The sequence below is a fragment of the Necator americanus genome, chromosome IV, assembly GCF_031761385.1.
Source record: "Necator americanus strain Aroian chromosome IV, whole genome shotgun sequence".
Lineage (NCBI taxonomy): Eukaryota > Metazoa > Nematoda > Chromadorea > Rhabditida > Ancylostomatidae > Necator > Necator americanus.
In genome coordinates, this window is record NC_087374.1 from 5,869,502 (window position 1) to 5,885,648 (window position 16,147).

Below are 16,147 nucleotides of genomic sequence, written 5' to 3' on the forward strand. Positions count from 1 at the left end.
TTCTTTATTTTTGTACAAACTGGCTGCTAGTAAGGTGAACCATGGAATAACTGACCGACTATATTTAGTACCGGTTCTGCTACAGGTGTCAAAAACGCTTCGAACAGTTTCTTAACTTCCGGGAGCGTAAAAGTTCGACCTTCCTTGAATCTTGGCATTGCTATTGCTATTGCTTGACATTGTCAATCGAATACTTGCAGTTTCCTAGCTGGTGCGCTATTGTTCCCAGATTCTCTAGTCAACTTCATTTCTATCAATCAATAAAATCAGATTTTCGAAAGATCTCGCTTTAGCCGAGCTTCTCCAATCCCTTTGCTTCATTTTTAAAGGCATCACCCCACGAATCTGAGGTGGTACGGATTTCAGGTGGAGTATTCGTACACGGGATAGTAGATTATGGAAAGGGAGTGATTCCGTTCATTTCTTCTTAATTACCATAAAAAACGGCCCGAAAGATGCGGCGGGTGCACGAGGCTGGCGCGCTCCAATCGAATTCGTTGTAGAAAATAGCGCGCCGGAACGCTCGAAGCCGTATCTTCCGGGCCGTTTTTACGGCAATTAGGAAGAAATGGACGGAATCACCCTTCTCTCCATAATCTACGATCCCGTATACGAATACTCCACCTGAAATCCGTACCACCTCAGATTCGTGGAGTGATGCCTTTAATGAAGTCAATGTAGCATTCAATCTAAGTTTTCAGCACTGACACATCAACTTGATGATCCTACCTTTCAGCTTGTTACTCAAGAGCTCACCTAGGTTCCTCAATCTTGTTTCTAGATTCTAATCATTTCTAATCTTCCTGATCTTTCCTCTAATCTTTCTTCTAGATGCCTGTATACAAGTCTGACAACCTTGGACCCATCTTACTGCGTCTAATTTCCCTAACTATTAAAATTTTTGTGACCAACTTCTTAAAACTGATAACAATCAAAACAACAACGGTGACACTCGCAAATTTTTCTCTGGCTAACAACAGTCAGCGTTACTATGGTATTGTAACTCCACACGATTATTGTAACTCCAAACTATTTACATACATATATAGCTATTCACATATAAGATGATTCCTTAAATCCGTACCCTATTTTCGTAGATGGCATTAAAATGTATTACATGATTAAACTCCAGTACTTTTTTCAGCTTTTTGAACGAACTTGAATTGAAATTGAAATTTGAATAAGAGGTGAATTTGTATCAATACACTCCCACGTATCGTCCAAATAAGTCGATTTATGCCTTAGGGGGATTTTTTTTCAAATGAAGAACAAAAAAGTGCATTTACGACATGTTATTCTACAAGAATTTCAAAAGGCGTTAGTGGACTGCCCAAAAAAAACATTTCGGACGTTTATTTCGATCGTACACCTGCTCTTCGAACAGCTACAAACTGGTCTGGGGAATTTCGAAATGGAAATTCTTCTTTGGAAAATAAATCCTTGGATCTGGACGGCCTTCTCACATTGATAACGATATTGCGAGTGCGTTAGTGAAAGAAAATTCAGGAATTACAACTCAGCAGATTGCTGAGACTGAGACAAGTGTGAAAAACAATGAAGATCCCATACTCTATTATCCATTTTATATGTATTTTTAAAATTACTTTTACAAATTAATGCTACCAGTAGAAGTTTTATGAAACATTTGGTTTTGAAATGCAAACCCGTTTTATTTCTCCTCCATCGTCTTACTTTCGTTCGCTTCATCCTGAAGAAAAACTCAGCTGGATAGTCGGTCCAGTCCTCCACCGAAACGAGCTAACTAGCTTCAGCTAAGCACATATCCAGTTATTTATGATGTTATAAGGCGAAAGATTGGCGTTATTGGATAAAATCGGGGGAATGGAGGGCGATATCCTAGCCGCGTTGTTACGCGGCGATTAAATTTGCGCCGTAGAGCAGGATCGGTGGTCGTTGCTCAAGAATGGATTGAAAGCTGTTGATCCATCCGAACTCCATTTCAGCCGAACAAATGCCGTCCATGACAGATAGCCGTCTATGCAATAGTGCATTTCTATCCTACAAATCCATTATTCACGTTTTTGCACTTGTTAACGCTATGTTTTCGTTTTTGTTCTGCCTGGCCTCCTTATGACACTTCTTACTCTAAGTACCAATAAGTCCTGCGTCCGTCTTTTGATGGCGCACTACTGTTGCGGTTTCAGAAGCGTAAAAATTCGATCTTCCTTGAATATTGGCATAATGACTGCAAGTATTCGTTTGAAAATGTCAAGCAATGTTTCGGTTTCATTGATGTATGCCAGTTTTTGGTCTCTGTATTCATGCTAGAGTTGGATACTGTGGAAAAATTAGAAGAGACTGCTGTTTTGGGTGGATACACGGCCCCTGCTAATTTAAAGGAGTATTCTTATAAGGGATAGTAGATTATGGAGAGGAGAGTGATTCCGTCCATTTCTTCCTAATTGCCGTAAAAAACGGCCCGGAAGATGCGGCGCCGTACAAGGCTGGCGCCCTCCAGTCGAACTCCTTGTGGAAAATAGTACGCCAGAACGCCCGAAGCTGTATCTTCCGGGCCGTTTTTTTACAGCAATTAGGAAGAAATGGGCGGAATCACCCCCTCTCTATAATCTACTATCCCATATACGAATACTCCACCTGAAATCTGTACCACCTCAGATTCGTGGAGTGATGCCTTTAATGACATAACTATGATTCACATTAAGGGTAAAAGCAATTTGTAGAGTTGGATGCTGCTCTCAAAGGTCGCAATGTTGCATTCGTAGTATTTTCACGCAGCACCTCTCGCATGCAACATTCCAATTATTATAGTAGAGTCAAAACGACACCGTGTAGTTGCGTAAGCGGTTGCGCTTGAAGCGGTGCGGTGGAGCGCAGCGATTATGATCGAATTAGGACCTCTGCTATCACCGCACATTGCTGTAGTTCGCGGTGGTCCCACATCGATCCCAACCGTTATCTTCACCGCGCCGCTTCGAGCGCAGCCGCTTACGCAACTGCACAGTGCTTCATGTCGTTTTGACCCGACTGTACATGCATCTATGGGCACAAGCAGCGACTGGCATTCACTCTGTATTCTGCCATCAACTAAAATGGAAAGAACATCTCCTCACGTCGATTTCTCATCTCATTTGCGCATCTGAAGAGGAGCTTGTCATCTAAAGACAGCGTATCAAGAAATTGATGTAATGTGGAAACGTTGAAGGAAAATATAGAGTTCTGAGTGTAGGCTGCGGATGTGATCGCGGCTCCGCTCAATTCCCTTCAATTATCCTCAAAAACTGCATGGGAACGGAAAGTCGTTTACTACCCCTTTCACACTTTCATTTGTAATGTTTGTAGCCATACTGTCCCCTCTTTGCCGACCATATGGCAAGGAGGCGACGCTCTTGATCACTCTTGATCACTTACCGCACATATTGATATTTCGTCCAGAATTTGGTTACGAAATCAAACCTTCCAGGTAAATGATGTGAATAGTACCACATTCCACACCCTACTACGAACATAACATTTTGTAACTCCAGGTTTGTTTTGTAGTTATAGTAGGGTCAAAACGTCGCGGTGGAATTATTAAATTGAGATCTAGGTGGGACCACAGCTAGCTTTCACTGAAACAGCAGAGCAGAGTTGTGCTAGCGGGGTCCCACCTCGATTCCGGTCGATGCCGCTTCGAGCGCAAGCCGCTTACGCAACCCCATCGAGCTTCAAATCGTTTCAGCCTCAGACCTAACGCTCCAAGAAGGCAAACTCGGAATGTTAACTTATTCGTGACGATACTTTCTTTCGAATACAACTTATTTGTACAAAATAGCAAGCGAGCTAACAGACCGGGTGCAGAGGTAGTTGGGAGGTGGGGGAACACTTGTCGCTGATCTAGTGGAGCTGTACTTTTGAGCACAAAACTTCCGTAGAGCACAAAATTCGTCCTTAAGTGACTAAGCAGAAAATGACAAAGCAGAGCACAAAATTCGTCCTTCAGTGTCTTTCCTTCTTGAGAAAGCATTAGTTCATCAATCTGTTGTTCATCACTGCAACTGGATAGCTAAGTCAGTTGGGGCATTAAAACCTAAGTATTAGTTAAAAGATTAGTAATTTCAGTTCTATCTTCTTTTGTTTTAGCTTGGTAACTTTACCCCACAGATTTTTCATCCTCTAAGACTAATGTTTGGGTCCTAGGGCCCCAACTGCCTGAACTATTCACTTCCAGTGAGCCTGTTTGGAGACTTTTGTAAAGTTAAATAATTAGTAAGTAGTTCCCGCCCTATGTTTCTTTTCCTCTCCGTAATTTTTGCCTGCCTGCCTATTTTAGTATAGGCTAATAGTGCTCATGTTTTAAGGGCCCTAATGACATAGCTATTCACTTCCCGTAATGACTTGTCGATTGATGAACTATCGCCTTCTCAAATGCCTTTCAAATGCGAAACTACTTGTGAATTAAGAGCGGTTTTTCTGCTCAAAAGTACAGATCGATTAGAGCAGCGTTAAGCCCCCTCCGTCTCACCTTAAATACCTTTGCACTGATAAATCTTCACGCCTGCTTCTTGATGAACTGAACTTCTTTTGAGAAGCTGGGACAATTTCTTTGAGAAAGAGGATAATGTAATCGTTGATTGCAAAGGCTATGGGGATTGAGCACTGTATGATAAACCACGATGCGATGACGTCCCCTCTCAGTGGGTTGCGTTCCTTCAACTACCTAGAGGCTTCCGGAAAGAAAAGAAAACAAAATCGTCACTGATGAATCCTATGAAAGGAGAGAAAACCGCAACATAACAACATCGCACAGAGAATCCGTGCGAAACTCCCCTTCAGAACAAATCCACACGCTCACAAGTGGTTAGCTAGTTCCATGGACAACAATTGGAGTAAAACTGGGTTCGGATGACTCAGAATCGCTCAAATTGAAGGAGGAGAACGAGCGGTGGTCTCAAAGCGGCACGTAGCCGTGTCGCGTCGGAGATTGCGTCGCGGTCGTCTCCGATTTCCCCGCACAATGCAACCACGATGCTGGAATTCTCCAGCATTGTTATGCTCGTATCATTGAGCGAGAGTTGTGTACATTTTCATCCCACTCTAGTGTGGATAGTTTGTTCTTCGTAGTGCTGTTAGGTACTCGTTCGGTGGGTCGTTTGGGAGTTAATTTTTCTTGTTTCGGATGGCGCATAACAATCCTTGATTTGTTTCAACGCCTTTCATTTCAACATTGGTCTTTTTTGTTGTAAGTGGAGTGGAGTAGGGGTTTAGCGTGTCCGTGGACGATCTGAATCATCTGAACGTAGAATCGAGGACTACACCTCACCCGCATCCGACCTTCTGTACAGGATCAACGCTGCCCTAAATACTACTCCTACTCCTCCTTCGCCACTTCGTGGAGGTGAAACAAAAACCGACCAAGCTGCTACTTAATCGAACTAGCTGTGCGATCGATCGAGCCTCCGTCGTCGTCGTTGTTGTTGTTGTTTTTTTTGCGCTCACCATGCTAATCTGGCGTTGTCCACACTCCCGCTTCTGCTCTAGCTGGCTAGCTGGCTGGCTGCGTTACTTCCTTGCATTCCCTCAACGCGACGATTTTATTGACACTGCTCGTCAGCCGCTCTAATTGCCCTCGAATCGAATTCCACATCCAACCATCTTGCGCTGTTTTGCGCTTATTCACTGTTAACATCTGACGAATGCATGACACCATGTTGTTTTGCGTTGAACTTCATTTCTCTAGTCAAATGTTCTTTTTTCTTTCGCTTTTCGTTAGCTTTCTCTTCTAAGGAGTTTTTCAGTCTTTCCCTGTGAATAGTCATTTTCCTTTCCCAAAAGAAAGCCACGCATCAGTCGCGCTTCCTGTGTCGTATCGAGATGTTCACACCAATGTCAGCGTGTTTCCCTGCTGTTCTCCTTCTTCCTCAGTTTTATGGGGTAAAGAACGCTTAACGTTTTTATGTCCATACTTCTGTTTACGCATTTCACTGCATGACAGATTTGCTTTTGTATCTAAACTTCAAATCAAATTGATTGTGGCAGGCAAACGCATCTTAGCGGATTTTTTTCCATCTTCTAGAATCATCGCGAAAAAGTTGTTTTTCGTATTATGTGTTTGTTTGGTTTTCATTGAGAAGTGTACTTAGTAATCCATATTGGATTACATTACTCCTATCAGGGTCCGGAGACAACCATTTGAGTATCACGAGTTATAGGTGAATAAAACATCTTTATATTTCAAAGTTAGTAGAAGGTAGCATCTCAGCATTTTGAAGTGCATGGACTTCTAGATTTGTAGATTTCCTGGCTGCTCTTAAATGGTATTGGTCAGAACTTTATCTGCCTGAAAGCCATACTTTAATGGTACAATTCAGTTCAGGGCATAGAACTTTGTAAGTAAACTTATTTTCAAAGGGAATCAGTGGAAATAAATCAGCTCCAGCATACAAATTGTTAGTGTTGACGTTGATAACAATCGCCGAAGTATCTTCAGACTGAACGATTTGTCAAGGCAGGGTTATCATTTACTTTTTACTCGCCAAATCCTTGATCGAATTCTTCCCGCGAAATCGATGAAGTTAAGAACTGGTGAAGTGAGCGACTCCTCTTTCGATCACGTGATAATAACCTCCCTAGTGCTTTGATATTCGTGGTAGGGTATCCTTAACGGCCGTTTTGAGAAGTGTGTAGAAGCAAGAAAATGTACTTATTAAGGGCAGTAAAGGATAAAGTGTCTGGCGTTAAAGGCATCACCCCACGAATCTGAGGTGGTACGGATTTCTGGTATTAGTATTCGTATACGGGCTAGTATATTGTGGAGAGGGGGTGATTCGTAAATTGGCGTAAAAAACGGCCTGAAAGATGCGGCTTGTCCACGCGGCTGGCGCGCTCCAGTCGAACTCGTTGTAGAAAATAGCGCGCAGAAACGCTCGAAGTCGTATCTTCCGGGGCGTTTTTTTTACGGCAATTAGGAAGAAATGGACGAAATCACCCCCTCTTCTTAATCTACGATCCCGTATACGAGTACTCCACCTGAAATCCGTATCTCAGATTCGTGGGGTGATGCCTTTAAGAGAATAAAGGAGTAACGCTTGTGCAGCCTTACAATAGCTTCCGGGAGCGAACCGATGTGTTAAGTCAGTGTTTTCATACTCACAGACAGGTCTGATACCAATTTATCGACCTTGGAGAGACGAAAATCTTGGTTGGAACTCAAGCGGATTGGAACCCTTGAGAAGTCACAGCTTAACCTCTTACCAACTGCGCTACACCCGCTCTTAATATGCACTTATTACCACTCAACAAATGCGCTGTTGCAACTATTCTTATCTCGGAGGCTGCTTTATATCTTCGAAATTACAAGGTACATTAATAGTTCTTCATGAATCTTTCCACATCGATGAGTTTCTGAGTCATCTTAGGCCAACACATTTCCCTCGATGTGTGACGGCACGCAGCAGCGAAGCGCGTCATTGCACGCCGATCTAGAGTGTGAGAAATCGCACGGCTATGCTAGAAAGAGAGCAAAAAGATTAGAGCGCACATTTGCTGGGGAAACGTTTTCATCCGTGAAAATATTATGCAAAGCAGAATTTTCTTCCCCTTGTATTTTTTGGGCCAGTTTTCATATTTCAAACTTCAGCAGCGTCCCTCTGCATTGATATACCGTACCGTTTTTTGCACAAAAAAAGTCTAATACTGGCTCGTTCCAACATTTTTCACTAAGTTGCAGAAAAAGTTGCAAAAATTGCAAAACCCCTAACGCTTTCATAAATTGATTTTTATTAATTGAATTTGTATTTTGAATACAGAGAACTCGTACTTTGTCCACGATGACGACACATCCTTACGTGCTCTTCCGAAGAAGAGTTATGCGTCTTCCGCGTTTTTCGAACTGATTCATCAACCCTTCCAGCAATAAATCAAATTTTTCATCCATCTGGGCCTAACTTGAGTGTTGTTCTCGAAACGAAAGTGCAAAAAATAATGGCAGCGCTTGTAGAAATGTCCTAGGTAGGATATCTCCATCGTTTGCAAGTATCACAATGAAAGTGCACGAGACCCAAGAAACACACAAAGCTAGAAAAAAAAAGAGTAATCAACACTCCGCAGAGTGAGTGATCAGTCTGCACGAACATATTTGCGAAAACACATCCAACAGAATGGCTTCAGGCAGTGTGATGATGTGTTTAGGAATTGTAATGAAGACTAATTAATGAATTATTGCATTAGAAGCATACAGTCGAAAATGCCTCATAATGAGGGCATGAAAGGCGTTTTATGGGACATGTTTTTGCTGAAATATTGGGTCGTCTTCTGGATGGAAGACTCGGTTTGCTTCTGATCGCGTCTTTTTTTTCAAGAGGATCTCTATCTGTGTTGCGCATTTTCACTCTGATACTTCTGAACTACTCTCCGGTTCCCACCTGCAGAGATCTGAGTTCTGGAGGTTTCCTCAAACGTTCCCTTATGGTGGATTCACACAAATAATACTGTCATGTATTTTCTCTGATGCGTTGATTTCTCTCTAGGATACGTACCTTATTTCCCGGAACTTGTTATAGGATCAGAGAATGTTTATGAAAGCGTGCCCATTTTGAAAGGCGAGTGTGTTGCTCGCTGCACTGCTCGATTCATTACGTTTGCTTCTCAGTACACTTTCGTACTGTAATGTGAAGAGAGATTTTGTTGAATGATTATATTAACTCACAATGAAGTGGCCTAAGTTTGGTTTCTCTTCTGATCTGTATCCAGGGTATGGAGATTTCATGCTGCACTATCTTGTTTGGTGCTAAATTACTCATACTTTCATTTATTTCCGCTTTGCGAACTTCCCCCAATTCTCGGCACGAGAATACACAGCACATTTGTCTTCAGAAGGATAAATGTGACGAAGACGAAGCCATGTGCGTCCCCTTATTCCAACCGTTCTGTTCAATACGTTTTGATTAATTTCTTGGAACAGACTCGACACAGTGTACAGTAAACTTTTTTTTCGAGAGAAAAGACGTTATTTAGAGCGCAGCACTTACCGGTTATCTGAAGCTGGTAGTTCCTCATTCTCGTAAATCCTTCATAGATGTACTACTAAGCAGTGGTCGCAATGGGCAATTATTTCTAGTGCAGATCCAGCACATTCTTCTTTGAATACACTCTCGAAGGATTTACGGTCGGTGCGCACTTTTTACTAGCGCCATTCCAGTGATATTCATAGAATAGGACGTAGATTCCACAAAATCACATACGTTTTATGACTCTGTTTTTCTTTGTTCTAAGAAACCTGGAAACCGTTGCCATAATCGTAAAGTCACTACATTTTTAATCGTTCTAATTTTTCTTCGGGAACGAAGAGTAACGAAGGGTGATTTGCCATGTGGTTGTCGGATGAGCTTCTGCAAATATTCACGAAGATTTCCAAGTTTGCATTTTAAAGTCACCGTTTTTTAATAGCTTTCGATATCGGTTTCACTCGGATAACTTAATATTATGGGTATTTCTCAACTAATTTGTGTAAGCAAAATCCAAATTGGAAGATGTAGCGGCGACACCAACTCACGTAAGTGTCGTGCATTATAACTCGTCCAAATCAATGATAATCACAAAAATGATTTTATCATCGAGGACAATCTTGCGGCTCCACTATATATAACATACCACCTCTTCTATTCGGGTCAAAAGAACCTGAAGCTGGTCTAATTACGTAAGCGGTTGCGCTCGAAGCAGCGCTATTGGGATTATCTCATACTGCACTGATAAGTGAAGGGTCCCACCTCGTTCGCAATCGCCAGCTTCAGCGTGACGTATCGAGCGCCACTGCACCCCGCTTCAGGTCGTTTTAATCGGACTGCAACATTATTTCGCTCAACTTATGCTTAGAATAGATAGGAATGGACGTAATGTGCATGAAAAAGAGTACAATTCGCAAATATCATGATTAAAACGATTTTATTCTTGAACGTTCCATTCACTTGGATTAATTTTTTTCTCAAACTGAAACGTTTGTTTTTAAATTTATTTACTCGGGTGAGGGGTATTTTGGTGAACATTTAAGAGTATTGCACTAAGCAGAATTCGTCTCTATTTCATTTCGTCCTTCGCTTTTAATTTGATTCCTCAGGTTTTTCTTGCCTCTGTTTCTTTAATTGCTTAAGTCTTACCCAGCTTTCAGTTGTTTTCTCTGACGTGATTCCATGGCATCACCTTAACAAATTATGTTGCATTGTTGCAAATTTCATCCTTTGTTTGCGCCATAAGGTTTACCACTCAAAACAAATTATCATCTTTTGTAATTCCCTATTAACTATCACCACTTGAACCATGTTGATTTGAAGAAGTCGATATGTTGAATCTGTTAATACTATCCCTACCTTAACGCATTTCTAAAATCATGATATCTCTTTGTTACTCTCATCTCACTACCAATACGTGTAGACTAGGTTTCGCTCCTTTTGTTCTCGAGAAAGCGCAGATTTCGATGCTGACGGCAGAAGCTTTGAGTGCAAGGCTCCGTGAAACTCTTTAGAATAGATCTTACCATTTACCCGCATGAATCTGTTTCCTGCTGAAGGGTTCAAAAGTATGGATCATGTACCGTGCATTACACTTGGAGCCAATTTATGTGGCGGCAGTGAAATCAACTGGATAAGTCAGTAGATTGCAAAGCTTTCGAAAACGCATTCCGACGGGCACATTCGAGAAATCGAATGTTCGAAAAACACACTTTGGAATCGAAAGCCCGGATATCTTAATGTTCGATACCACTGCACTTTTATGTAGGACAGTTGGCAACATGTAATTTGAATTTGAATTGCGCACTGAATGCTAGAAGGTCTATCGTACGCCGATTGCTGCTACCCCCTCCATTAACCTAATCGTTGTGGGCGTACAAAATTGTCGTCTCGGATGATTATTCTACACATTAGAGGAATCACCCCACGAATCTGAGGTGGTACGGATTTCAAATGAAGTATTCGTATACGGGATCGTAGATTATGGAGAGAAGGGTGATCCCGTCCGTTTCTTCCTAATTGTCGTAAAGAACGGCCCGAAAGATACGTCTTCGGGCGTTCCGGCGTGCTATTTTCTACAAGGAGTTCGATTGGAGCGCGTTAGCCGTGTGCCTTTCGGACCGTTTTTTACGGTAATTAGGAAGAAATGGACGTAATCAACTGTCTCTCCATAATCTACCATCCCCTATACGAATAGTACACTTGAAATCCGTACAACCTCAGATTCGTGGGGTGATGCCTTTAAATTTTTGATACTTATTCAAAATGCAATCGATGGTTTTTGGAATTTGCAGAACCTAGTTCCAGAAAGAAAGCCTAAATCCTTACCTACATCTAAGTACCTTATGGTGTTTTCGGAATCTTTTATTCTCGTGTTTTTTTTAACTAATTGAAATCTGTAATAGTCACTTCTTTTAGTTACTTTGAGCAAAGTTGGAAATTGTGAGGACCCTATCATTTCAGTTTATCTGTTGCGCCCCATTACAACCTACTGTTTTTGACTGTTTTTGTGTACTCCTTACTTTCATTTGAGGTATTCTAGCTTGTACTAAAATGGCTCATTTTGAAGAAATACCTAGATTTAAAAGAGAAGGGATCCATCAATTTCTCAGTAGATGCGGAGATATTTCGAAATAATGGTCGTACAATTTACCTATCATAACTACTTTAAACCTTTTAAAATCTAAACATCTATAAGTTCACTAATACTGGTTCTTGTAAACATTTCAAGGAACTCTTTAATTTTTTATACTACTTTACTGCTACGCTTACGTCCGTTCTTTGTGGTTTCTTAGGATCTCACCCCCTTTGATCATTTTTCGCGGCTTGTGTTGCGACTATTACGATATTTTGACACTAGATCGACATTTAAAACACTCATTCAATTGATTGGTTAATGTAACTTTTCAGTGTGCACCAGAACTCATATATTTTCAAAGCGTCCAGAAATATCTAAGCATATTGTAGACGGTGTATAACTGTGACTATGACTTTTACTCTCTTTTAGTTTTCTAATTTCACATTCAACATGCTTATTTCTGCCTTGTCTTTTCTTGTGTTTCTTTCATCCCAACGAAAATCCTGATCTTTCCCAACATATTTGCACCTTATGGTAAGTGCTAATAATTTTGCCTGCTTTTTTTTGGACCATCAAATTTCTTTTCGTCGTCTGTCACTGGTGTCCGTCAAAACGAAAAAAGGAGGAAAACTCTATTGCGTCAGGAATCAACAAGAAGAATTAGTAAATAGAAATAAATAATGTAGAAATCAAATGGGGAGCTGCTGATTGAAGCTAGATCTTCAGCTCAACAGAACAGTTTCGTTTCATGCTTCATTCACTTTTAGGCGGTTGTTCGTAAGCAAAAACGGCTGGTAACCAGCTCATGACTTAGTCGCTTGTAAATTTCAATGAATCTTATGTGATGATGTCTAGTCTATCCGATCTCATCTCCATACGTCACGATCGCATGAGGTCACGTCCTCGACACTGAGTCGACTTGACGACTCTGTGACGACTCCTATGCGTATCGATCGATTGTTGCTTGGGTGGGCGAAGCGGCGGCCGGCGTCATCCCTCGGCCCAACCACTGCGATGTGTCATCATCTCTTTCGTCCTAACCCTTTCGTCTCTTTCCCATTCGGTTATAATTCCACTTCTAGTGATTGTTTTTTCTTTTCTGGACCACCTCACAGCAGAAATTTATAAAATTGAAATGGATTCTTCTTGTTCCTGTTCTTTTTTAATCTACGTCTCACAAATTCTTTTTTTTTTTCGATTTTCGGTCAAAATCTCTATGTCAGTCCTACTATGTATTTCGTTCAGTGATGCATGACTTTGAGTAGTGCTCTTTTCCTTTTTGTTATTTTCATAGGCTTATAGGACTGTTTCGTAAGTATAACAATTTTTTTTTTGGTTTTTGAAGTTTCATTGCGTTATCGATAGCTGAACAATAGCGCGAAGAAAGTGAACTATGAACTTTAATTTATGGTTTGAAAAAGTTGCATTAATCACATAAGCTGCTGTGGGAACATGCTCAGTTAGACTTGTTAAACGAAGCAGAGAATCATATTGTCTGTCAAATTATATTTGACTGAGGAGATATTTTATTTCGTAAATCAATGCTCTCTAAGTACGATTGCATTTGCATCATTGCTTTGTTCGGTTGAGATTCATTCAACGCGTGCAGCCTGCGGCTTCTATTCATTAAGCAGATGCATTATTAATATAATTAATTCTCGTTTACATCGATTTCTGCGGTTTTTTTGTCGTTTTCTTTTTTTCTTGCTTGTGGTTCACATCGTAAATATGATACACAAATTTCGCCAATTTCAAACCCTCTTTCTTTGTTATTATCGATTTTTTTTCTAGGGATTCTGCACGGGTTGTCCCTCCATAGATAGTAATTATGGCGGCAATCAGAAAGAAGGTTTGTGCTATTTTGTTAGATGGAGACTAGATCTAAAATCACGAATTCCATTTAGCTGGTAATTGTGGGTGATGGAGCCTGCGGAAAAACATGTCTTCTGATCGTCTTCAGTAAGGATCAGTTCCCAGACGTATACGTGCCGACAGTTTTCGAGAATTACGTTGCTGACATAGAAGTGGATGGAAAGCAGGTATCTTCCACCTTCCACATGAATCATTGTATTTATGTTTCAAATTGTTCCGTTCTTTTTGAAAATGAAAAGCGGATTCGCAGTGGATAAAGGTAATCCGCTGGACATTCGTAAGCAAAAAAAAAGGCGCGCAAGCTTTTATATACTTATCCTTAAGCTTTACCATATTTGCTTGGGATGTTTTTGTTTCTTAGTATGTCATCTTTTTAGGTCGAGTTGGCCTTGTGGGATACTGCCGGACAAGAAGATTATGATAGGCTTCGTCCGCTTTCATACCCTGACACTGACGTTATACTCATGTGTTTCAGTATTGACTCACCTGATTCACTGGAGAACATCCCTGAGAAGTGGACTCCGGAAGTGAGTTTTTTCTCCACATATGCAAGTAAATGAGCTCCTTCATTTCCAAATATTATATCTGACGTATTCACTGTTTTATTTGATTTCCTTTGAACGGGTGTATCGAGCCCTTTTCGCTAAGAGAGCGCTCATCGAGGAATTGCAGCACGTTGTGGGCTTCGTTAATGAAGCTTCGGCTTTTATTTCGAATAAATAGCAGAGTTCTTCCTAGAAACGTTTCTTACGATCAAGACGCGCCAGCTGCTATTGTAATGAAGTAAACATAATGTAGTCATGTTTACATCAAGTGGCGATTTCGATTTACACATCTAGCCTTTAGTTCCTAACGGTTCTTACTTTGCATAGGGATAATATCACATATAAGTTTTTTTTTTTCATGACAATCCAGTAGAATTAAACTTCAAAAAATACTAGTGTGGAGAGTATTCCATAATGTAGATACAAGTACGGCTTTAGAGTTAAATATTTAGCTATAAGCTGATTTGTCATCAAAATATACAAAAACTTACTAATTATTCATATTCCTCGTCACCTACTATCGGATGAATTAAATTTACTTACTGGGGACAGCATATATTTCATTTCATCGTGAGCCTATGACCATTAATGTAAAAAGCCCGGTTTTCTGCTAAGCGCATTCAGAGAGGAAATGTGTGAATAATATTTCGAAGTCCGGAGAATAGCTGCGTCTGTGTAATGAAAGGCTACGAATTGTACATCATAGTCGTTATTGAGAAAGTAGTCTAAATTTTCAAGTATATAGTATGTTAGAATCGGTTTTGTATCTAAGATCATTCTGAAAATATACGTTTTTTTCTTGGGATCTTTTTTTTTCTTTTTTCAAATTAGAGCTCCTTTGTGCCACTGCTGCAAGTTGGAGAATTCAAAATGATGTTATGGATGTGCTCTTTCTACGGCAGTGAATTTCAGGTCCGGCATTTCTGTCCAAACGTCCCTATTATTCTCGTCGGTAACAAGAAAGATTTGCGAAATGATCCACAGACTGTTCGTGAGCTTGCGAAGATGAAACAGGTTCGTTATTTCCCTCTTTTCTCTCCCTTTTTAGTGATTTAAAATTACTACAGCAGTATCAACCAAATTTTGGCAAATTCGTTCCATTCTAGAGGTTATTTACAATTCGCCTCAGCCAAATCAATCACATTTTTCATCTCACCGAATTCAGAGTCCGATGCAACACTCGCTGTTTTCGTGATCCTTTTTTTTTGAAATCTTATTGATTTTAATTAATGAAGTAATACCCTTACTAACATTTCCACGAAAGCTGCATCTGAGAATTAACATAGTGTCATGAGATACTGTGATACATGTGCAACGAGAACGATCCGCTCAGTTTTTCTTATTCATCACTTACAATCGTGATTATTTCAGGAACCTGTGAGACCGGAACAAGGTCGCGCAATTGCCGAGCAGATTGGTGCATTTGCATATCTTGAGTGTTCAGCGAAGACCAAGGATGTAAGTTTAATGCAGTGATTTTCTTATAGTTAATGCATGCATTTCCTCTTATACCTAACCTTGATGTAGAAATTATTCCGTTCTTTTTGGGAATGTTTTGGCAAAGTTAGTTGATATTTTGTTTTTCGTGGTAGGTCGCTTTGGTTCCTTCAGTCTTGAACGGACTGACGTCCGTCATAATCGATTGATCGATTATGTTCCCAGATTGAGAATTACGACGTTTCTTTCCTAGAAGTAGGTTTCCACTCCACTGAGAAATTATGAAAATTTGCTTCGGTCCATTGGGCCACTGCAAATCTTCATAATTGCACGGAAGATTGGAAACCGTTCATCTTATTCAACTACAGAAGGGCAAAATAAACCGTTGTTTGAGCGGCGAAAGTGTTTTCTTTCGAAGTGTTGGTATCATCAAAAATTTAATACAGTATGTTGATATTGTTTTTTCTTAATTGTTCTCCAGAGAGGAAACTAGTTTCTCGCGTTAACATTGTTTTCACAAATACGCCGTTTTTTTCTTAATGTCTTTTCTACTTTTTTTTCTAATAATCGTCTTTCAAATGGGATATGAGAGGGAAAATTGGAACATTGTAAACTGTTACGAATCCGATTTTTTAGGGTATTCGTGAGGTGTTCGAAAAGGCAACACAAGCAGCACTTCAACAGAAGAAGAAGAAGAAGAGCAAATGTGTGCTGCTTTGAATGAGCCTTTGCACCGCTTCGCTTGTTTTGTC

General features: G+C 40.4%; 1 protein-coding gene across 2 annotated transcripts; it reads left to right on the top strand.

Annotated features, from left to right (window-relative positions):
- Positions 1–2,861: 2,861 nt before the first annotated feature.
- RB195_000470 (uncharacterized protein) lies at positions 2,862–16,115 on the top strand (the record flags this gene model as incomplete). 2 transcript variants are annotated; one of them, XM_064196838.1, is made up of 9 exons in its annotated part: positions 2,862–3,092; positions 5,004–5,102; positions 13,333–13,390; positions 13,446–13,458; positions 13,502–13,580; positions 13,791–13,940; positions 14,871–14,972; positions 15,330–15,416; positions 16,032–16,115. In XM_064196838.1, 9 exons carry the CDS (start codon positions 2,862–2,864, stop codon positions 16,113–16,115), a joined length of 903 nt encoding a protein of 300 aa, XP_064052719.1. The 2 variants fall into 2 exon arrangements, with proteins under 2 accessions (XP_064052719.1, XP_013300809.1); XM_013445355.2 differs by lacking the exons at positions 2,862–3,092; positions 5,004–5,102 and having other exon boundaries at positions 13,370–13,390; positions 13,446–13,580.
- Between the last annotated feature and the right edge of the window lie 32 nt (positions 16,116–16,147).